The sequence below is a fragment of the Megalobrama amblycephala genome, linkage group LG19 (assembly GCF_018812025.1).
Source record: "Megalobrama amblycephala isolate DHTTF-2021 linkage group LG19, ASM1881202v1, whole genome shotgun sequence".
Lineage (NCBI taxonomy): Eukaryota > Metazoa > Chordata > Actinopteri > Cypriniformes > Xenocyprididae > Megalobrama > Megalobrama amblycephala.
In genome coordinates this window covers 22,768,439-22,792,733 of record NC_063062.1, presented here as the reverse complement: position 1 = coordinate 22,792,733, position 24,295 = coordinate 22,768,439, and the positions used below count along the sequence as shown (strand labels likewise).

General features: G+C 41.5%; 2 protein-coding genes across 3 annotated transcripts; both read left to right on the top strand.

The window, feature by feature from the left end:
* Positions 1-6,951: 6,951 nt before the first annotated feature.
* LOC125254704 (extracellular calcium-sensing receptor-like) lies at positions 6,952-12,536 on the top strand. Of its 2 annotated transcripts, none has more exons than XM_048169446.1 (6): positions 6,952-7,445; positions 7,701-7,992; positions 8,093-8,920; positions 9,789-10,016; positions 10,185-10,308; positions 10,423-12,536. In XM_048169446.1, exons 1-6 carry the CDS (start codon positions 7,225-7,227, stop codon positions 11,334-11,336), a joined length of 2,607 nt encoding a protein of 868 aa, XP_048025403.1. In that variant the 5' UTR covers positions 6,952-7,224; the 3' UTR covers positions 11,337-12,536. The 2 variants fall into 2 exon arrangements, with proteins under 2 accessions (XP_048025403.1, XP_048025404.1); XM_048169447.1 differs by having other exon boundaries at positions 7,315-7,438.
* Positions 12,537-18,855: 6,319 nt separating this feature from the next.
* LOC125254808 (extracellular calcium-sensing receptor-like) lies at positions 18,856-23,878 on the top strand. The gene is made up of 6 exons (XM_048169636.1): positions 18,856-19,963; positions 20,315-20,606; positions 20,882-21,709; positions 21,852-22,079; positions 22,234-22,357; positions 22,469-23,878. The coding sequence occupies exons 1-6, from the start codon at positions 19,743-19,745 to the stop codon at positions 23,380-23,382; spliced, it is 2,607 nt and encodes an 868-aa protein (XP_048025593.1). The 5' UTR covers positions 18,856-19,742; the 3' UTR covers positions 23,383-23,878.
* Positions 23,879-24,295: the final 417 nt, after the last annotated feature.

Below are 24,295 nucleotides of genomic sequence, written 5' to 3'. Positions count from 1 at the left end.
ACCAGAACATAACCTGCTCTGGAGCAGGTTTGCTGTGGAACATAAGTTGCTATGGTGATGAACACCACTAAAAGCCAAGTCATTTTCATGCCAAGTCATTTTCATACCTAAAACCCAGGATTGGCCCCTGGGCTTTAATTAGAATTAGGTGTGTGTTACTGTTTGAACAGAACAAAACCTTCACCCACACTGGTCCTATTGATGGTGGGCATCTAGTAAAAATTCCAAGATGAATCTTTTCATGCTCTTGTGACGCGTCTCCCGTTACTCCTGCTGTGTCGACCGGTGGGTGTGGCTGGGAGAATCTGAGCATCGCGAGAGTCTGTACCTAACGTTGTCTGTTTGGACTAATTGTGAATGATTAGCGCCTGTTTGGTCCTTTATAAAAGGGAAGCGTGCGAGAGTGTGGAGAGGCTTGTATCTTTGGAGTGTTGTGAGTTTGCTTCTGTTTAGCTTGGTTGGTTTTTGTTTTGTTTATTTATTTTGCCTTGGTTGTTACTTTGTATTTGGTTCTGTCTGATATTTTAACATCATGTGTCAGACAGAAATTGGGGTTATTTTTGTAAGTAATTTTCTGTTTTATATATTTTTCTATTTATGTTAATAAACACTCGTTTCACCCTTACCAACCTACTAGTCCTCCTTTATTATTTGTCACGGCTTGAGCCGGTCGTGACACTCTTGAGCAAGGTGCTTCACCCCAGAATCTCAGGTGTTGACTACATAATCTCAGGTCTCTACATAATTTGACTAGTGTTGCATTGTATGATTATGCTCTTGCTTTTAAACCATCCAAGCGCCACAAGACAAATGATAACTCGCTATCTGTGAATGTCATGTCTGTGTGACACACAGACCACTTATATGCACAGAAAGACGCACCAATATAGAGTTCTCTTTCATGCTTGAATTATTAACACACAGAATTATGCCAAAATGCCAGTTTTGTCGAGTATCTCACAAGAGCAGTCTTAAATTATTTAAATAATGTCTTAAATGAACTTAAAGAGTTGTGAGAAACTGAGATGGACGTCATATCCCTGTCATGTTTTGCAGCAACAGGTCTTAATTAAAGTCACAGCAGCCTAGTAAACCATGTTGCTGCAATGTCTGCCATTAATGTTAATAAAAGAACAAAGGTAAAAGAAAAAATTGTAGCTTTAATAAGGATTAATCTATATTTAATTTATAATTTATGCAGTGAAGACTGTAAAGTGTTTGATAACTTTATTCAAAGGCCACAGGTAAATATGACATTTATTCTAATGAATTTATGTGAAGATTGTTTTAAGTTCACTTAAATTAAGTTAATTTCTTAAAGCCTAAAAAATGTTGAAATTGATAGCTTTCAGTTATACTGTAGTGTTGAATGTTTAATAATTAAATAATGTTTAAATTATATATATATATATATATATATATATATATATATATATATATATATATATATATATATATATATATATATATCGCATCAGTATAGAATCAGTGACACAAATCAGCATATTAGAATGATTTCTGAAGGATCATGTGACACTGAAGACTGGAGTAACGATGCTGAAAATTCAGCTTTGCATCACAGGAATAAATTACTTTGTCAAATATATTTAAATAGTACACAGTTATTTTAAATTGTAATAATATTTCACAATATTACTGTTTTTTACTGTATTTTTAATTAAATAAATGTAGCCTTGGTGAGCAGATGAAACTTCTTTTAAAAACATTAAAAATCTTAGTGGTTCCAAACTTTTGGACTGTACTGTGTATATATATATATATATATATATATATATATATATATATATATATATATATATATATATATATATATATATATATATATATATATATATTATATTATATATGTCAGGTGACCACAGAAGACCCAGAGGTGAATACAGTTCACAAATATTTATTTAGTCCCACAAACAAACAGTCTGTAACAGTCTGCCAGGCGTGGTATAGTTGCACGCTGCAGCTGGAGAACAAAGGAAATCACAGAAGCTTCCCATATGAGTCCCAGATCCTTGGTAGCAGAGTGGTCCTGCTGGAGTGACGCAGATGGCAGATGGAGAAGGCCCAGGCTGGCAGATGGACGTTACCACGCCTGCAGACAGGTATCACTGAACGGCTGGTCACGATAGCAGGAACACAATCAGGCTCTGGGGCTGGGACTGGGACTGAGACTCAGATAAAATGCTGCTAACACACACACAGATAGCGTTACGTACCTGTATAAGAGCAGAGAGCTGGTCACACCAACATGAAACAATTACCCGACACCAACACGAACAACGAACAGGGAGAAATAGGCAACACAATCAACATAGACAGGGAACAGGTGCGTACGCGGCAATGAGGAGCAGCTGAACAAAATGAAAGGAGATCAGACAGAAATCAAACCTGGCTCATGATAGTACCCCTCCCCCAAGGAGCGCCCCCTGGCGCTCCCAGGGAGGAAGACTGGCAAGAGCGGAGGAAGTCGTCAATGAGCAAGCGATCCAGGACGTCCTGGGCTGGAATCCAACTCCTCTCCTCAGGGCCGTAGCCCTCCCAATCGATGAGTTACTGGTGGCCACGCCCTCGGCGGCGCACGTCAAGGAGCTTCTTAACTCTGTAAACAGGAGAACCCTCGACCAAGACCGGACATCGGGAGGGTCGGGTGGGCGCGCGAATAACTGGCTTGAGAACAATAGCCCTGGAGGACATTGACAAGGAATAACGACATTGGTTATGGCTGCCTTGACCAGTCTCTCTATACCCCAAGTCACGCCCCCCACCACACAACCCTCAGGTAAGATGGGTTCTGTGGACACTGGACATGACATGGCAAATTCCAGGACTGAATAGTTCCTTGGACCCAGTTAATCAGAGGATTGTGTTGAACGAGCCAAGGATGGCCCAAAACAACAGGGGCAATAGTAGAATGAAAAATAGAAAAAGAAATTGTCTTTTGATGATTGCCTGAGATGGTGAGACTCTCCGGTACAGTAACATAATGAATGCCAGGCAGCTCACTGCCATCTAGTGCGAACACAGGAGTAGGGTCATCGAGTTTGCATAAAGGAATCCTTCTGTCACTGTCCTGCACTGACGTGGCGTCCATAAAATTTCCCTCTGACCCTGAATCAATGAAGGCTTGACACATCGTGGTAGTTCTTGTCCATCGGAGAATAACGGGTAGTGTGGTCATTGTCTTAGTGGGAGGGGAAGGTGAAACTATGCTCGACAGTACTCCCCGGTCTACTGGCGAGCATTCTCTTTTAGCGGACAGACAGCGACCAGATGTCCTGCACGCCCACAGTACATGCAGAGGTGATGGAGTATTCGACCCTGACGTTCAGCTGGAGAAATGCGGCTTCAAACGAAACAGCCGCTGGCCCAGGTTGGGGAGGAGATGGTACTCGCTGAGCACCACGGGCACAGCGTCGAAGATCAGCATGCTTCTCCAGACGGATTGCTAATTCCACCAGCTGATCAAAGGCAGCCGGGTCTTCACGCGCATAGATTTCATCTTTGATCTCAGGACACAATCCCTCCAGGAATCGCGCTGTCAAGGTGGGTTCATTCCATTCACAGGAGGCTGAGAGGGTGCGGAACTCAATGGAAAAATCAGAGACTGAACACCTACCCTGGCGTATCACAGCAAGCTGGCGGGATGCCTCGCGTCCGCTTATGGACCGGTCAAACACCTTTATCAACTCCTCCCAGAACGAAGCGAAAGACTGGCAGCATACAGCCTCTGCCTCTCAGACTGCCGTGGCCCAGTCCCGCGCTCTTCCTGTCAGCAGAGAAATAACAAATAACAATAACAAATACAACCCTTGCGTGGTTGGCAGCATAAGTAGTGGGCTGGAGAGAAAAGACAACCTAACATTGAGTCAAGAAGGCTTTACATTCAGTTGGCTCACCCGAATATCTTGGTGGATTATACTCAGCTCGGTGGTTGGGCTGGGAGGTGGAGAGTTGGAGAGCTCGTGACGAAGAAATTGAAATTGGTGAGATAAGTCACTAACTTGACCCGCGAGGTTCTCCACCGCATGTCTTGCCGCGGAGAGCTCCTCCTCATGTCGGCCGAGCATTATGCCCTGCATCTCCACAGCGGAGCGAATCGGTGCTTCCTACGCCGGGTCCATGTTTGGTCGGGTAATTCTGTCAGGAGACCGCAGAAGACCCAGAGGCGAATACAGTTCAAAAATATTTATTTAGTCCCACAAACAAACAGAAAAAGACTGCCAGGCATGGTATAGTTGCACACTGCAGCTGGAGAACAAAGGAAATCACAGAAGCTTCCCGTATGAGTCCTAGATCCTCGGTAGCAGAGTGGTCCTGCTGGAGTGACGCGGATGGCAGATGGAGAAGGCCCAGGCTGGCAGATGGACGTTACCACGCCTGCAGACAGGTATCACTGAACGGCTGGTCACGATAGCAGGAACACAATCAGGCTCTGGGGCTGGGACTGGGACTGAGACTCTGCTGCTAACACACACACAGATAGTGTTACGCATAAGAGCAGAGAGCTGGTCACACCAACATGAAACAATTACCCGACACCGACACGAACAACAAACATGGAGAAATAGGCTACACAATCACCACAGACAGGAAACAGGTGCTCTTTATATACATGTGAAATGGTTTGTTAATCATTTACATTGGTCATTGGTGCTTGAACCCTGATTATTACCGCTTGCAGCTATATTTTAGACTGTCATTGTTTCCAGCCAGTGTTCAACATCATTTCAAGACTCACATGCCCATGGTATGACCAGAATTAAATGATTTATTTCTACAAATTACTATTGTTATAAAGATACACATGTGTGCCAGCAAGTGAAAAGTTCTGAACCGATTGTAATTTAATTATTGTATTTCACTAAACACACACAGATGTGTGTATGATTACACAAATACATGAACCATATCAGCATCATCAAAATAACTAGCAATGAAATAGATAATTATAATTATAAAATAATATATATATATATAATATATATATATATATTATTTTATCTCACATTTTTGTAAATATTTTATTATATCTTTTCATGTGACAACACTTTGAGTGCAGCTTGAATAACAGTGTAAATTTGCTGTCCCCTCAAAATAACTCAACACACAGCCATTAATGTCTAAACCGCTGGCCACAAAAGTGAGTACACCCCTAAGTGAAAATGTCTAAATTGGGCCCAAAGTGTCAATATTTTGTGTGGCCACCATTATTTTCCAGCACTGCCTTAACCCTCTTGGGCATGGAGTTCACCAGAGCTTCACAGGTTGCCACTGGAGTCCTCTACACAACATCACGGAGCTGGTGGATGTTAGAAACCTTGCGCTCCTCCACCTTCCGTTTGAGGATGCCCCACAGATTCTCAATAGGGTTTAGGTCTGGAGATATGCTTGGCCAGTCCATCACTGTCTGAGCACTGACAGGCTGACCCCCCACCCCTTCAACCTCTGCACCAATGCTGGCAGCACTCATACGTCTATTTCCCAAACACAACCTCTGGATATGACGCTGAGCACGTGCACTCAACTTCTTTGGTCGACCATGGCGAGGCCTGTTCTGAGTGGAACCTGTCCTGTAAAACTGCTGTATGGTCTTGGCCACCATGCAGCTCAAATTCAGTGTCTTTGCAATCTTCTTATAGCCTACGCCATCTTTATGTAGAGCAACAATTCTTTTTTTCAGATCCTCAGAGAGTTCTTTGCCATGAGGTGCCATGTTGAAATTCCAGTGACCAGTATGAGAGAGTGAGAGATAACACCAAATTTAACACACCTGCTCCCCATTCACACCTTGTAACACTAATGAGTCACATGACACCAGGGAGAGAAAATGGCTAATTGGGCCCAATTTGGACATTTTCAGTTAGGGGTGTACTCACTTTTGTGGCCAGTGGTTTAGACATGAATGGCTGTATGTTGAGTTATTTTGAGGGGATAGCAAATTTACACTGTTATACAAGCTGTACATTCACTACTTTACATTGTAGCAAAGTGTCATTTCTTCAGTGTTGTCGCATGAAAAGATATAATAAAATTTTTACAAAAATGTGAGGAGTGTACTCACTTTTGTGAGATACTGTATGTATATATATATATATATATATATATATATATATATATATATATATATATATAAAGTTTTTGAACAAATTCACAACAATACACATGCCACAGAAGCCAGAGCAGTGTATTGGTAAAGAGTTTTTTGTTGTTGTTGTTGTTGTTTTTCTTGGTAAAGAGTTTTTTGTTGTTGTTGTTGTCGTTTTTCACTCATTAACAACATTTTTGTTATTTATTTATTTATTTGTTTGTTTGTGCAAAAAGTTTTAGTCTGTAACTTCAGTCACTATAACCATGGTTATAACCAGGTGTTATTTATGGCTACCACACATACATCTGTCTCTAAGACGTCTCCTGTCAGATGTTAAATAGACTTTTAGAAAATGTCTTTAAGATGTCTATGATTTAGAATTTAAGTAAAACTGCTTTGAGATGTTTGTACACAACAGATGCTTTGCAGATTAAACGCTCTTGATTATGTGATTATTCAGAAATAATTGACCGCTGAATATTGCGTTGGATCAATCAGAATTGTATTTCACAGACATGTTTAATAATATTTAAAATTATTTTAAAGTTAACACGTTAGATGAATAAAAAACTTTCTTTACTAGTTAATACACAGTAGATACATTAAAATAGGCATATGTCAATCATCCAGTTTGATAAATTCTTTATACCTTAGTATTACCACTTGTCACTGTATGATTTTGTCTTTTTTTTTCTTTTTTTTCAAAAGTTAAATGCAAGACTGACATCTAGAGGACATTCTAATGAAAAACACAGTCAAGAAAACATGGACAAGTAGATATAATTGATATTATATTCCTAAGCTTTAAAACCAAATTTTTGTCACCTCAACATCTCTAAATAATCATTTACAATCTCCCCGAGCAGAAAATCACTGTGAATGCATAAAAAATAAATTTTTCCATCAGTACTGTTTTCTTGCCCCCGACCCACCCGTTAAAGAACTGGTTGTCAAAAGTTGTCATTACTTTACATAGATTAGAAATATAGTGATAGGAGGGTAACATCCTGATTTCCAGGGACGCCCACTTCACGCATCTCCTGCTCATTTAAAGCAACACCCACACAACCTTTATCATAAATTAGTGAGCTGAGTGGTTGAATAGCTCAGAAATAGAGATGTGGTTCACTCTGAACATCTGCCTGTATCTGTCTTTTAGCTTTATTTTGGCAGCTTCAATACTCGGATCAGACATGTGTCAGCTCCAAGGACACTTCAGGCTGAATGGAATGTACAAAAATGGAGATTTTATATTTGGAGGCCTGTTTGAGGTTGATTTCCTCACAGTGTTCCCGGAGCTGAGCTTCAGAACTGAGCCCGAACCACCATACTGTGAGCAGTGAGTCTAAAGTGGATATGGACAGCAATACGAGGCTGAAATAAAAAGAGCTTTTTAAAACTAGGAAAATATACCTCAAAAATATTTTTGCAAAACATTTTGAATTCATTGTTAATTGCCATTGTGAATTTGTTCAAGTTATGTTTTACTGCTTCATTACTGTAATTGATTCCTTATTATTTGTACTGCCAATTACCTTTCCAGAATAGTTTAAATATTAATTTAAATATTAAACATTCTCTTGCTTTTTCATAGATTTGATATGGAGAGCTTCCAGCAGGCACAGACCATGGCTTTTGCAATAGATGAGATCAATAACAATCCAAACCTGCTTCCTAACATCACTCTTGGTTACCATGTTTATGACAACTGTGTGATGCTAGGAATGGCGTTTCGGGCTGCCATATCCCTGGCCAGTGGGACAGAGGAGTCCTTCTCAAACCAAAACTGCACTGGCCCTCCACCAGTGATTGGAATTGTGGGGGATTCAAGTTCAACTGCTTCTATTGCTATTTCCAGTATTCTGGGACTGTTTCGAGTACCTATAGTAAGATTGGATGAAAGAAAAAAAGGGTTTCTTATCTGTTTTTGTATGAAAAAAAGTATCAAGTACTGATCATTTTTTGTTGGTCTTTCTCTCTAATAAGGTTAGTCACTATGCCACCTGCTCCTGTTTGAGTGACAGGAAAAAATACCCCTCTTTCTTCAGAACTATTCCCAGTGATGCCTTCCAGGTGCGGGCTATGGTTCAGATTTTAAAATATTTTGGATGGACCTGGGTTGGTCTTATCTACAGTGATGATGACTATGGCATCTATGCTGCTCAGTCCTTCCATCAGGAAATAAAGCTGTTTGGAGGCTGTGTTGCTTTTTCTGAAATCCTTCCACATGATAACAACCACAGAGATATTCAGCATATAACAGCAGTGATTCAGGCCTCTACAGCTAGAGTGATGGTTGTTTTTTCCACTCCATCTTTTCTGATACCTTTGTTGGATGCGGTGGTGTTGCAGAACATGACAGGCAGACAGTGGATTGCCAGTGAAGCTTGGGCCACCTCTCTTGTAAATCACGCTCCACGTTTACTTCCCTTTCTAAGAGGCACACTGGGGATCGCCATAAGGCGTGGAGAGATCCAAGGGCTTCATGAATTTCTGCTCCGTCTCCATTCCAGCAATGATCCAAAAAATAACATGTTAAGGATCTTTTGGGAGAAAATGTTTGGGTGCAGTTTTGAAACTGGGAGTAAAGAGACAGATGGAGAGCAAGTCAAAAAGGTGTGTACAGGACAGGAGGATCTGAGCACAACAGACACACCATATACTGATGTTTCGGAGCTGAGGGCCTCTTATAATGTGTATAAGGCAGTTTATGCCCTGGCACATGCACTTCATGACCTGATGCAGTGTGAGGAGGGTAGAGGACCATTCCATGGTAACAGTTGTGCTGACATAACAAACCTGAAACCCTGGCAGGTAAGACCCACAGGTATAGTGCAGATTCTCTCCAGGCATATACACTGTGTTCCAAATTATTACGCAAGTGATGTATCAGTGGGATTTCAGTACAATACATACTGAAATCTGAATGATTTAGAGAACAGCAAAACTCAAATAAAGGCTGATGTCACAGTAAATAAAAATATTTAAAACTGAGTCTTTATGTATTTCCAAACCCACTGTAAATGTTTCTCTGTGAGTTTTGATTAGAGGTGGCGGAAACACAACTTTACGCACAACTGCTGGCCTGCATGGAGAGGTTCTTGGGACCCCAGAGACACCAGCAGCTTCAAATACCTGTTTGCTGCTCAACAGTGGCTTTTTATATTTTAAATACAATTATTATTTTTTTACAGGAACTTTCCTTCATAAGCCTTTATCTGACTGAGTTCTCTTGTGCTGTAAATAACTCACAAATCTTATGATAGTTCAGTTTACACACATTAGTTGTTTATTAGTTGTTTTCATGTCTTCTGCATAACATTGCACCAATTCATGTTTTCATGCATCTTCAGAAAGATCTTTCTTTCTCCCCATATTGCATTTACCTTAGTAGACCTGGAAAACAATTAAAAAAACCTGTCTGAGTTATCTGATAAAAGATAAAAGATATGGAGAAATAAAACAAACAATCAAACAAACACTTTCTTTGAAAAACTAAAATCTGAATTTGAATCTGTTTATTTTATCTGAATATGTTTATTGTACTGAAATTCTGTTCATATGTCATTATAATTTGGAACACAGTGTACAAGAACTGATTTGGAAAAGCAAAATATGTGCGGTACATTAATCAAAATTTCACATAAACATATAACACCTGTCCTGTCTACAAACTGTACAGTTGGTTCACTACCTCCAGAAAGTGAACTTCACCACAGGCTTTGGGGATCATGTGTTATTTGATGAGAATGGAGATGCTCTGCCTATCTATGATGTACTAAACTGGCAGCCAGGCTCTGATGGGTCAATAAGGGTCCAAGCTGTTGGTGTAGTAAATGAAGAGGCAGCAACAGGGATGGTGCTCACACTGGATGATGATGCATTATACTGGAACTCTGAGCCAAAACAAGTAACTAACACTGCACGTTAAAGTCATCCCTTTTGCAGATTTAACCTAAAAATAGTCAAATCTTTGAAAAGATAAATAAGAAAGAAGTAATGGAAAGGCCAAGCTTGTCATTATGTGAAAGAGATGACAGACAAACACATGACTAACAACAGATGATGTCTCTTTCAGATCCCAAGGTCAGTGTGCAGTGAGAGCTGCCCCCCAGGAACAAGGCGAGCCTCAAGGAAGGGCCTTCCTATTTGCTGTTTTGACTGCCTCCCATGCAGAGATGGATTGATTTCTAATACAACAGGTGAGATGATTATTGTTGGTCAATTTTTAATATAATTTTATTTTTAATCAAATTTTAATTTTAAAGTACATTATGCTTAAAATTCTCACCATCTTTCTTTTTCTTAAATCACAGATGCTATTGAGTGCACATTGTGTCCAGATGAGTTCTGGTCCAATAAAGATAAAGATCAGTGTGTCCCCAAAGAAGTAGAGTTTCTGTCCTATGAGGATCCTCTGGGCATCTCTCTGACCACTGCATCTCTGCTTGGCACGTGCTTCTGTGCTCTTGTGATGGTCATCTTTACTCATCACCGTAACACTCCCATAGTACGAGCCAACAATTCAGAGCTCAGCTTCTTGCTGCTGTTGTCACTCAAACTGTGTTTTCTGTGTGTACTGCTGTTCATTGGTCAGCCGCAGCTGTGGACATGTCAGTTAAGACATGCTGTGTTTGGCATAAGCTTTGTCCTGTGCATCTCCAGCATCCTGGTCAAGACTATGGTGGTAATAGCTGTGTTTAAGTCATCTCGACCAGAGGGCAAAAGTGCGTTAAAATGGTTTGGAGCAGCTCAACAAAGATGCACAGTTGTGATCCTAACAGCCATCCAGGTTGTGATATGTGCAGTCTGGCTATCAACTGCCTCTCCAACACCCCATAAAAACAACAAGTATATCCGCTCTAAAATAGTATATGAATGTGCTATTGGCTCAGTGGCTGGTTTTTCTATGCTGCTGGGATACATTGGACTGTTGGCAGCAGTAAGCTTCATGTTAGCCTTCCTGGCGAGAAATCTTCCAGATAATTTTAATGAAGCAAAGTTCATCACTTTCAGTATGTTGATCTTCTGTGCTGTGTGGATTGCATTTGTTCCAGCATATGTGAGCTCACCAGGGAAATATGCAGTAGCTGTGGAGATATTTGCCATTTTAGCTTCTAGTTTTGGATTACTGGTGGCTATATTTGCCCCAAAGTGCTACATCATCCTTTTACATCCAGAAAGAAACACTAAAAAAGCCATCATGGGAAGAGATATACAAAAGAAATGATGATTTATTAACAAAGTCTGGTAGGAGCACGTTCAGATAATCTACTCAATCAATGCGAGAGGAGGCATATAGAGCTGACTAAACAGTCTGTTCTATGACAGTTTTTCCAGCATTCCTCCTTCACCCCAACTCTTCAATCTCGATTATTCCTATTGGGTTTCAACTCAAACTAATAAGTAAAATGTTTGTAATGACTGCTGTTTTGTAGTATCGTAATTATTAACATTAGGCATGTAACGCTTAACATATTTATACAGAAAATGTTCAGTATGGAGATTTCCATTTGTTTTCCAAACTAATACATTTTAACTGCACTTTGACTTTTATATACAGCTGTGACCAAAAGTATTGGCAGTGACATAAATTTTGTGTTTCAAAAAATTTGCTGCTTCAGAATTTGCAGATTTCTTTTTAAACATGTTTGTATTGTAAACTGGAAAACAATGACAAGCATATAAGTTTTAAAAATATTTAATATGTGCAAAGAGTCAACCTTTACAATGCTGACCCTTCTTCAAAACCTCTGCAATTTGTTCTGACATGCTGGATAGCTTCTGGGCCAAATCCTGACTGATGGCAAACCATTCTTACCTGATTACTGTAATGCTTAAAGCTGATTACAGTTTGTGAACTTCTGCCTGTCCACTTGCCTTTTGAGGATTGACTACAAGTTCTCTCTGGGATTAAGATCCGGGGAGTTGCCTGGCCACGAGTCCAAAATTTCAGTGATCTCCAACCCACTTCATTATCACTCTTGGCTTGTCACATGAGTGAACTGATTTCATCTTTGTTAATCCTGGAACAACATTCCAATCAACCAATCAGATTTAAGGAACAAGTTTACATTTTAAGTCAAGTTTACATTTTTTGTCAACCAGGTTTGATGGTTCAACATCAGTTAGTCAGTTTAGTCATAGGGATAGGGTTAGGACTAAAAGGTAACACTTTGCAATAAGGTTCATTAGTTAACAAGGTAACAATGAAAAATGAACAACATGGTAACAATGGAAAACAATGAACAACTGTATTTTCATTAACTAACATTAACGAATTTCAGTAAATGCAGTAACAAATGGGTAACGCTTTAGATTACAGCCCGGAAAGTACTGCGTAATTACAATGAATTTACAGCATAACTTTCAATAATTATAGTGTAACTATACAGTAAGTATGTGTAAGTATAGGGGAACCATATGTAAAGTATTGGGAATAAAGGGGTAACAACCAGGAAAATAACAAATTATTTATACTGTAAATATTTTATAACTAAGGGGTACTTATGACATATAACTAAGGGGTAAATATGACATTACGGGCCGTAAATTAAAGTGGAGCTTGTTACCCTCTTATTTCATGTAGTTACAGGGTAAGTAGGCTATGACATTACAGGCCGTAAATTAAAGTGGAGCTTGTTACCCTCTTATTTCATGTAGTTACAGGGTAAGTATAACATTACGGGCCGTAAATTGAAGTGGAGCTTGTTACCCTCTTATTTCATGTAGTTACAGGGTAAGTAATTAATAAAATGCAAACAATCTGATATCACTGACTCTGAAACCTTTATTTGAAAAACAACTTTATTAAAAACAGGTCTACAACACTTATTATTCATTTTTTTTAATCAACTTTCCATTTCAAACTCTAAAGTCCTGACAGAAAGTAACAAGTTTTGTCCATTTTTTGGTTGTTGTTGTTTCTCGCTTGACTTCCTCCTGCTCTTGTTTCTCAGCTGATGAATCTTAAGAAGGAATCCCGTTGCTATTCTGTATTATAAGAAAATACAGTACACCCCGAAATTCATGGTTTAGGCTATTCATCTTTTCGCTTCCGACCAGCTGTCACCAGCGCCTGCATGAGAGTCGACTTCTCGTTCGATGAAGCACATTGAAATGAGCAACTTGAAGCTTTCATGACGTTCTCGCGGGAGATTCGTGTGAAACTCGCGCGAGAACTGCCGTCTCTGTTATTCTGTCTTGTTTGTTTCTCATTCTCATTATCTGTTATTCTGTGTATTTTGTTGTGAGCATTACTAAAATAATAATAAAAAAATAAAAAAACTGACGGCATCCAACATCTGCGTGAGTTTACGCTACGTCACGCTTCAAGTTACGTCAAGCATGAACTCTCAACCTTCGCATGCACGCGCAGAAGACAGCTGGTCGAAAGTTTTAAAAATATTAAAATATATGGTATTTTTCTTACAAATACGTATCGTTTCACTTCAGAAGACATCGATTCATCCATTGGGGTCGTATGGATTACTGTAGTTATTGCTGTATGTGCTGTATGATGCTTCGACTTTTAGGAACACGTGAGCTTGCATTATAAAGCGTTCCCAGATGATTTTTTTTCTTTTTCCAAAAACCTTTTTGTGTTCATCTTAAGAAGGAAAGTCGTATACATCTCAGATGGCATGAGGGTAAATGATGAGTACATTTCCGGGTGTACTGTATTTTTTAAATACAGAATAGCAAATGGGATTCCCTCTTAAGATTCATCAGTGGAAAGAAAGAAAAAGAGGAACAAGAGGAGGAGGAAGCCAAGCAAGAGAAACGAATAAGAAGTGTTGTAACTTTAAATCTGTTTTGAAATAAGTTGTTTTTCAAATAAAGTTTTCCAAGTGATATGACTGTTTGCGTTTTTATTTATTTATTTTTTATTAATTACTTACCCTGTAACTACATGAAACAAGAGTGTAACAAGCTCCACTTTAATTTACGGCCCGTAATGTCATACTTACCCTGTAACTACATGAAATAAGAGGGTAACAAGCTCCACTTTTATTTACGGCCCGTAATTTCATATTTACTCCTTAGTTATATGTCATAAGTACCCCTTAGTTATAAAATATTTACAGTATAAAATAATTTGTTATTTTCCTGGTTGTTACCCCTTTATTCCCAATACTTCACATATTGTTCCCCTATACTTACACATACTTACTGTATAGTTACACTATAATTATTGAAAGTTACGCTGTAAATTTGTTGTAATTACGCAGTACTTTCCGGGCTGTAATCTAAAGTGTTACCAACAAATGTATTGCTCATGGTTAGTTCATTTAATACATTTGCTAATGTTTAACTAATAAACCTTATTGTAAAGTGTTACCAATTAAATTTTCAGGCAGGAATGTTGTTCCATGATCAACAAAATATGCTGATATCAGTAACATATCTTAGTTGGCAAAATCATGGTGACTGTCACAAATCCTATCAGTTCCCGGACTACATCTCCCATCATCCTCTCTGCCACTCACCTGCACACACTTCACACTAATCACTAATCACCACACCCAGCTGCAGCTCATTATCAGGACTATATAAGACTCTCACACACACCACCCATTTGCGAAGTCTTGATTCCTAGTGACAATTCTGAGCGTACCTTGTATCCTGTCTGCCTGTGTTTTATCTTGCCTGTTCCTGTTTCTTGACCTGTTGCTGCCTGTCCTGACCCTTGCCTGTTATACTGTTCTGTGAATGATATCCGCCTGTCCTGACCATTGCCTGCACCCTGATTACGATCCTGCCTGTCCCTTGCTGTTCTCGTCTGCTCCTGATTGACCCTGCCTGTACGACATTCTTAATAAAGCTTGCATTTGGATCTTACCATGACTCCCGATTTGTTACAGAAGACTTCGCCACCACCAAGATCCAGCAGCTTTCCCGGAGGATCTCATTACGGTATGGACATTAATCTATTGCTATTGTGGAGTTCGCAAGGCACGCGATCGTTGGAGGAATATGTGCAGGAGTATCTAAACATTGCTTACCTCTCTGATCTTCCGGACTGTGCACTGATTGACTTTTTTTGTGATGGCGTCAACCAGCCTCTCCAGAATAAATTAAGACGAGAGGGACCGCGTTCATCACTTAGCAGCTTTATGGACTATGCATTGTTGACTGTTGGCTCTCCGTTTACTGTGGGTGTCGCGGAGGAATGCGACACCATGGTGAGTCCCGTAATGGCCGCCGCGCCAGGTAACACGCACAAGATGGCGGCTATCATCACAACAGCAACAGTTCATGTCTCCGCTGATCGCCCAGAGCCACGTCACGTCTCCGCTGATCGCCCAGAGCCACGTCACGTCTCCGCTGATCGCCCAGAGTCACGTCACGTCTCCGCTGATCGCCCAGAGTCACGTCACGTCTCCGCTGATCGCCCAGAGTCACGTCACGTCTCCGCTGATCGCCCAGAGTCACGTCACGTCTCCGCTGATCGCCCAGAGTCACGTCACGTCTCTGGATCTATCCAAGGGCGCAGAGGACTACGTTCCAGTGTGGCTGATCCTCCGCTGACTTCAGCACGAGTGGCTGGCATTCCCAAGCCTCTGCCGGCCGCTTCGCTCTCAAGCCCGGTGGCCGCTTCGCACCCAAGCCAGCCGGTCGCTACGCTCTCAGGCCCGCCGGCCGCTACGCTCTCAAGCCCGGTGGCCGCTTCGCTCTCAAGTTCGTCTATTGCAACGCTCTCAAGTTCGTCTATTGCAACGCTCTCAAGTTCGTCTATTGCAACGCTCTCAAGTTCGTCTATTGCAACGCTCTCAAGTTCGTCTATTGCAACGCTCTCAAGTTCGCCTATTGCAACGCTCTCAAGTTCGCCGGTTGCAACGCACTCAAGCTCACCAGTTGCCATGGACTCAAGCGCCCTGGACGCGATGGACAAGATGGCTGCTTTGCCAGTGCCTACGGGCAAGATGGCCGCCCCTTCGGTGCTCACGGAGGTAGGGGCGTTCCAGCCATGGAGTCCACTCCAGAACCCGCTTCAGCCAGTGAGTCTGCTCCAGAAACCGCTCCAGTCGGTGAACCATTGCCTCATCCTCGGAAGAGGAGGAGGAGGAGGAAGAAGGCTCCTTCTGTTCTTCCCCCTCTTACGTCCAAGCGTCTTGTCCTGCCGCCGCCACCCGAGCTCCTCGCTCTGCCAGCACCACCCAAGCTCCTCGCTCTGCCGGCGCCACCTGTGCTTCTCGCTCTGCCGGCGCCACCCGAGCTCCTTGCGCTGCCAACGCCACCCAAGCTTCCAGCCCTGCCAGCGCCACCCAAGCTTCCAGCCCTGCCAGCGCCACCCAAGCTTCCAGCCCTGCCAGCGCCACCCAAGCTTCCAGCCCTGCCAGCGCCACCCAAGCTTCCAGCCCTGCCAGCGCCACCCAAGCTTCCAGCCCTGCCAGCGCCGCTCAAACTCCTTGCGCTGCCAGCGCCACTCAGGCGTCTTGCCCTGCCGGCTTCACCCACACGCCTGGCCCTGCCGGCGCCACCCGAACTCCTTGCCCACAAACCTGCGACGGGCCCCGCTAAAATCCCCAAGAACTTTTTGGGGGGGGGCAGTGTACCTGAGGGTGGGGAGCTTGTGGGTGGGGACCCTGCCCGGCCACTGCCGTCATCGGCCTTTGTACCGTCATGGCCACCCATGGACTGGGGCCCACTATGGACATTTATGGACTCTGACCCACCGTGGTCATCTTCGGACTCTGTCCTCCCGTGGCTGCCCAAGCCACCTGACCTGCCGTGGTTACCTGAACCACCTGACCCGCCGTGGTCATCTTCGGACTCTGTCCTGCCGTGGCCGCCCAAGCCACCTGACCTGCCGTACTCGTCCGAGCCACCTGACCTGCCGTGGCCGCCCGAGCCACCTGACCTGCCGTGGCCGCCCGAGCCACCTGACCTGCCGTGGCCGCCCGAGCCACCCGACCTGCCGTGGCCGCCCGAGCCACCCGACCTGCTGTGGCCGCCCGAGCCACCCGACCTGCCGTGGTTGCCTGAAACACCCGACCTGCCGTGGCTGCCCAGGCCATCTGACCTGCCGTGGCCGCCTGAGCCACCTGACCTGCCGCGGTTGCCCGAACCACCTGACCTGCCGCGGTTGCCCGAGCCACCTGACCCGCCGTGGCTTCCCGACACTCCTGACCTGCCGTGGCTGCCCGAGCCACCTGACCCACCGTGGTTACCTGAGTTCCTGGACCTGCCCTGGAGACCTCCATACCCGCCTGTACATCCAGTATCTCCTGCCTGTAGGTCTCCAGGGCACCCACCCTCCCTCCCCAGTTGTGCCATCTACGGCGCGAGGACGCGCCTTCCGGGAGGGGGACATTCTGTCACAAATCCTATCAGTTCCCGGACTACATCTCCCATCATCCTCTCTGCCACTCACCTGCACACACTTCACACTAATCACTAATCACCACACCCAGCTGCAGCTCATTATCAGGACTATATAAGACTCTCACACACACCACCCATTTGCGAAGTCTTGATTCCTAGTGACAATTCTGAGCGTACCTTGTATCCTGTCTGCCTGTGTTTTATCTTGCCTGTTCCTGTTTCTTGACCTGTTGCTGCCTGTCCTGACCCTTGCCTGTTATACTGTTCTGTGAATGATATCCGCCTGTCCTGACCATTGCCTGCACCCTGATTACGATCCTGCCTGTCCCTTGCTGTTCTCGTCTGCTCCTGATTGACCCTGCCTGTACGACATTCTTAATAAAGCTTGCATTTGGATCTTACCATGACTCCCGATTTGTTACAGTGACGCTGTACAACCTGGCTGCTGCATATTAAAAAAAAAAAACACTGTGGTATGCAGGGAGGGAGACATCCATTTCTTTGGATGAATGTCAAAGGTCAGCTAATGTTTACCACATTTACCCTTAAACATTTGTTTTGGATTGTAAATGTAAAAAAAATAACATGAATTATTAATTGTTATTTTCACCCATTTACTCACAGCTCAACACAAAACCAAATCTTAATACTATATTTTCAAAACCTCAGACTCTTCTGGCAAAATAAATTACCTCAATCATTTCACCTGTTCTCAAAAATCATACACACATAGTGAATATTAGGGCTGTCAATCAATTCAAATATTTAATCATGATTAATCGCATGATTGTCATGAGTTAACTTGTGATTAATCGTAATTTAATCGCACATTTTAATCTTTACATTATTTCCGTAACAAAACATCGATAGTTCAACCAAACAGCTGATCATAGCTGTACAGGGCATGTTTTTATTTCTCATCTCCATAAATATATATAGTAGTAGAGCTAATGCAAGCGCTAGAAATCAATTGGGGTTATCCTTTGCTCTTTTTTTTATGTATTTATTTATTAAATGTTTGAAAGAACAATAACAATTGTCATCATTGTGAGGTTATCCTTTGCTTAAACTTCCTAATCGCCGTGGAGAGCGCAGTTCATGGTTGCATAGCAATGACAGATGCCACGGGAGCGCAAGTGCTTTGGAAAGAAGGAGAAAGCGGCGCAGCTGCTCTTTTCATGCACTTTTAGACATGACATGTGAACGCCCCCTATGGCTGCATCTCCATTTCTCCAACTACGGTCAAGGCCATGGGTCAAACCGAAAACGTGCACCGCGTTAATAAAATTAGTGCCGTTAAAATTAATTTGCTTTAACGCGTTAATTTTGACAGCCCTAGTGAATATACAAACACAACAGAACATTCATTAGAAACTACATCAAAAAAAGAATAAGAAAAAAAAATAATAACAGTACCCAGAGCTGTCACAACTTTAAAAATCCAAAGATGAATAAGAGTAGAAAGGTTTCAGTACATTTAATAATAAAACAAACACAGATAATCCACACGGCGTAATCGAAGGTATGTAACACAAACAACAACCAACCATGAACAGAGGAACCAAAGGAACTTAAGTAGTGGTTCAAACAAGGTTAATAAGGAGACACAGCTGAACTAATAGAACTAATCATATCAGTAACCATGACAACTCATAAGTGGCAGGAAACTAGACAAAGAAAACACTGAAAATAAACTAAAAGTCAATGAGAACTGTGACAAGAGACAGAAAAAAGGTAAGTTGTATACAGTAAACATTTTGCAATTGCATAAAAAGGATTGTAATCACAATTTAGCAGTGTTTGAAGTGGGCCAGTTTGCATAACTGAGACTTCTATATTTTAACCTGTAGCTTACCCTCACTTATTATTGTGTACTTTCACTTCTCACATGTTGCTGGTACTCTGACTGCCCACACCAAAACATAAATTAGGCTGTTAATGAATTGAATACATTGTGTTCAGAGCTTTTATAAGCTGTATGAACTGAATGGACCAATAATCTGTGCTTTTTAGCAAAAGATAAATGCGCACCTGACATCTAGTGGACATTCTGAGAAAAAATAAAAATAAATAAAATAAATAAATAAAACTTCTTCTTTAAAGTTGTAATTTCTTTGTAATCTTGTTTAGGTTTCTTAACCTTTCTTAACCTTTTCTTAACCTTGTTTAGAAAAATAAATCATGATGAGATCAGATGGTGACGTCCTGATTTCCAAGGATGGCACCACCCGCTCTTTTAAAGTAACACCCCTCCAACCTTCAACCACAACCTTCATCATAAATTAATTAGCTGAGTGAGTGAGAAGAGATGTGCATCACACTGTGTATTTTTCTATACCTGTCATTTAACTGTATTTCTGCAGCTTCAATCTTCAGATCAGGTACCTGTCAGCTCCAGGGACGGTTCAAATTGAATGGAATGTACCAGGATGGAGATGTTATACTTGGAGGCCTGTTTCAGGTTCATTTTTTCACAGTGTTCCCAGATTTGAGCTTCAAAATGAAACCAGAACCACCACACTGTGAAAAGTGAGTCTGGAGCCAGACATATTGCTTAACTATAAAAGAGGAGAGAAACATATTTAAAAATAATAAAAAAATAACCTAATTAATTAATAATAAGAAATATGAATGTTCTTCTTGAGCCTCTTTTATCATATGTAATTTGCTCAAATTATGTGTTGACAGCAGTAATAACAAGCCTTGACGGAAAAAAAAAAAAAAATGTATATCTGTATTGAAACTACTGTGTATTTGACAAGTCCGCAAGTGATGCTTTAACTCAGAAATATTTGAAATGTGTTAATGGTTTTATTCATTTGTATTTTAATGATCATTTAGTGTCACTAAATGTACACATTTAACATTTGTCTTTCCTAGATTTGATATGGATAGCTTCCAGGAGGCTCAGACCATGGCTTTTGCAATAGATGAGATCAATAAGAATCCCAGTCTGCTGCCTAACATCACTCTTGGTTACCATCTTTATGACAACTGTGTGAGGCTAGGAATGGCATTCCGGGCTGCCATATCCCTGGCTAGTGGGACAGAGGAGTCCTTCTCAAACCTAAACTGCACTGGCCATCCTCCGGTGATTGGGATTGTCGGGGATCCTAGTTCAACTCCTTCCATTGCGATTTCCAGTGTTCTGGGACTGTTTCAAGTACCTATAGTAAGATGGAATGAAAAAAGTAAAAATACACTGTGTGCAAATGCACTTTTAAGTTAAATTTGGTGTCCTTTTCTGCTACACACACATACACTATATATATATATATATATATATATATATATATATATATATATATATATATATATTCCAGAACTTCTCGTCTGTTTGTGTATAAAAAAAGGAAAAAAGCACGGATCAATTTTTAATTTAATTTAATTTTTTTCACTATTTTTATGGCTCATCTCTTCTCTTCTTTCTCCATCTCCACTAATTAGGTTAGTTACGCTGCCACCTGCTCCTGTTTAAGTGACAGAAAAAAATACCCCTCTTTATTCAGAACTATCCCCAGTGATGCCTTCCAGGTGCAGGCTATGATTCAGATCTTGAGATATTTTGGATGGACCTGGGTTGGTCTTGTCTACAGTGATGATGACTATGGCATCTATGCTGCTCAGTCCTTCCAGCAGGAAATGCAGCTGATTGGACATTGTTTTGCTTTTTCTGAAATCCTGCCCCATGATAACAACCACAGAGATATTCAGCGTATAATGGGAGTAATCCAGGCTTCTACAGCTAGAGTGGTGGTTGTTTTTTCTACATCATCCTTTCTGTTGCCTTTGATGGATGAGGTGGTGTTGCAGAACATGACAGGCAGACAGTGGATTGCAAGTGAAGCTTGGGCCACCTCACCTGTATACCACACTCCACGTTTCCTGCCCTTTCTTAGGGGCACACTGGGCATTGCCGTTAGGCGTGGAGAAATTCAGGGGCTTCATGACTTTCTGCTACGTCTTTGTCCCAGCAATGATCCAAGAAAAAATATGTTGAGGATCTTCTGGGAGAACATGTTTGGGTGCAGTTTTGAAACAGGGGATAAAGAGACAGATGGAGAGCAAGTGAAAAAGGTGTGTACAGGACAGGAGGATTTGAGCACAACAGACACACCATATACTGATGTTTCAGGTTTGAGGACAGCGTATAATGTCTATAAGGCAGTTTATGCCCTGGCACATGCGCTTCATGACCTGATTCAATGTGAGGAGGGGAGAGGACCATTCAGTGGGAACAGTTGTGCTGACATAATCAACCTGAAACCCTGGCAGGTAAGACCCACAGGAATAGTGCAGATTCTCTCTAGGCATATAGACTAGCTATATGTAGAAAAAGCAAAATATACTGTATGCTCTACGTTAATTCAAATTTCAGATAAACATATAACACCTGTCCTGTCTACAAACTGTACAGCTGGTTCACTATCTACAGAAAGTGAACTTCACAACAGGTTTTGGGGATCATGTGTCATTTGATAAGAATGGAGATGCTCTGGCCATCTATGATGTTTTAAACTGGCAGCCGAGCTCTGATGGGTCAATAAGTATCTACACGGTCGGTGTAGTAAATGAAGGGGTGGCAACAGGGACGGTGATCACACTGGATGAAGAAGCAATTTACTGGAACTTTGAGACAAAAAAGGTAAGTAACATTGCATTTTAATGTCATCCTTTTTGTATATATGTATTCTAAAAAATATTCAATGCTGTGATAAGACAAATAAATGAATAGGAAAGCCACGCTTATCATTATGTAAAAGAGATAACAAACACATGAAAGATGATGTCTCTTTTAGCCCCCACGTTCTGTGTGCAGTGAGAGCTGCCCCCCAGGAACTAGACGAGCCACAAGGAAGGGCCATCCTGTCTGCTGTTTTGACTGCCTGTCATGTGGAGATGGAGAGATTTCTAATATAACAGGTGTTAATTCTATTGAAGACTTTACTATTGGTAAACAGTATTTGACTATAATATGAAAATGTCCCAATTTCCTCTTAAATTTTTATCTTTTTCTCTTTTTCTTAATCACAGATGCTATTGAGTGCACAGTGTGTCCAGATGAGTTCTGGTCCAATAAAGATAAGGATCAGTGTGTCCCTAAAGATGTAGAGTTTCTATCCTATGAGGAACCTCTGGGCATCTCTCTGACCACTGCTTCCCTGCTTGGCCCCTGCTTCTGTGCTCTTGTTATGGTCATCTTTACTCATCACCGTAACACTCCCATAGTACGCGCCAACAATTCTGAGCTCAGCTTCCTACTTCTGGTGTCACTCAAACTGTGTTTCCTGTGTGTACTGCTTTTCATTGGTCAGCCGCAGCTGTGGACGTGTCAGTTAAGACATGCTGTGTTTGGCATAAGCTTTGTCTTGTGCATCTCCAGCATCCTGGTCAAGACTATGGTGGTAATAGCTGTGTTTAAATCATCTCGGCCAGAAGGAAAAGGCACAATGAAATGGTTTGGAGCAGCTCAACAAAGATGCACAGTTGTGATCCTAACAGCCATCCAGGTTGTGATATGTGCAGTCTGGCTATCAACTGCCTCTCCAACACCCCATAAAAACAACCAGTATATCCGCTCTAAAATAGTATATGAATGTGCTATTGGCTCAGTGGCTGGTTTTTCTATGCTGCTGGGATACATTGGACTGTTGGCAGCAGTAAGTTTCCTTTTAGCCTTCCTGGCGAGAAATCTTCCAGATAATTTTAATGAAGCAAAGTTCATCACTTTCAGCATGTTGATCTTCTGTGCTGTGTGGATTGCGTTTGTTCCCGCATATGTGAGCTCTCCAGGAAAATATGCAGTGGCTGTGGAGATATTTGCCATTTTAGCTTCCAGTTTTGGATTACTGGTGGCCATATTTGCCCCAAAGTGCTACATAATCCTTTTACATCCAGAGAGAAACACTAGACATGCCATAATGGGAAGAGAAACACAAAAAAAATAGCTTTACAGGCTGCCTGCGTATCTTTGGTGTATGCTTGTAGATATATGTTATTATGAGTGTTCCTAATGCATGTAAATGAAAGACTTCCAGTACATGCAGGTGACTCATACAATGCCTGTTTTGCAACTTTTAAAGGGTAAATAAAGCACAGTTTCCGCCAATCTCATGTCAATTTTGAGTACCTATAGAGTAGTATTGTATCCTTCATATCTCTGAAAAGTCTTTAGTTTTATCATATTAATAAAAGATAGACGCTGTACCAACTCTTTCTCTCCTGGAGGCGTACTGTGGGCAGAGTCATGATCGTCTGCAAGCTGCGACATCATTATAAATAAAAAGGGAACAAAAATGTTTGTGTTGTTTACATTATATGCACTTGCGCTCTGATTGCCAACAAAACACAGACATTTGATGCAGTTTTACTCACCGCCTGCAATCTGCAAATCCAGCATCGAACTGTGACTTGTTTACAAAACATTTGTCACCAAAATTCCAGGAACAAATGAAAATTAGCCCAAGCTTTATTCACACTCAAGCCATCCTAGGTGTATATGACTTTCTTCTTTCTGATAAACATAACCTGAGAAATATTAATAAATATCCTGATGCATCCAAGCTTTATAATGGCAGTGATGCATTTGCATTTCAATGCAACCAGTGATGCATTTCAATGCAACCTGGTCTCATTAGAAAAACTTACCTTTGGGAACGTTTTTGCAAGTGTCAAAATACGTACCAATACGTTCATATCACTGCAGTTTCAATGTGAAATGTCCACTGAGTTGCGCTAAAAGCGTGCTAATTTTTTTATTTTTTTTTGCCAGAACAGGTAAACGTGAATATTGTACGTTATATGACATTGGTTTTTATACGAATCACCACAGTTCTGATTTGAAATTTGTCTGACGTGACG

Coding starts and splice junctions, on each gene's coding strand:
- LOC125254704 (XM_048169446.1), top strand. CDS start 7,225: ATGTGGTTCACTCTGAACATCTGCCTGTATCTGTCTTTTAGCTTTATT. Junction 7,446..7,700: donor GAACCACCATACTGTGAGCA/GTGAGTCTAAAG, acceptor GCTTTTTCATAG/ATTTGATATGGAGAGCTTCC. Junction 7,993..8,092: donor GACTGTTTCGAGTACCTATA/GTAAGATTGGAT, acceptor CTCTCTAATAAG/GTTAGTCACTATGCCACCTG.
- LOC125254808 (XM_048169636.1), top strand. CDS start 19,743: ATGTGCATCACACTGTGTATTTTTCTATACCTGTCATTTAACTGTATT. Junction 20,607..20,881: donor GACTGTTTCAAGTACCTATA/GTAAGATGGAAT, acceptor TCCACTAATTAG/GTTAGTTACGCTGCCACCTG. Junction 21,710..21,851: donor TCAACCTGAAACCCTGGCAG/GTAAGACCCACA, acceptor CAAACTGTACAG/CTGGTTCACTATCTACAGAA.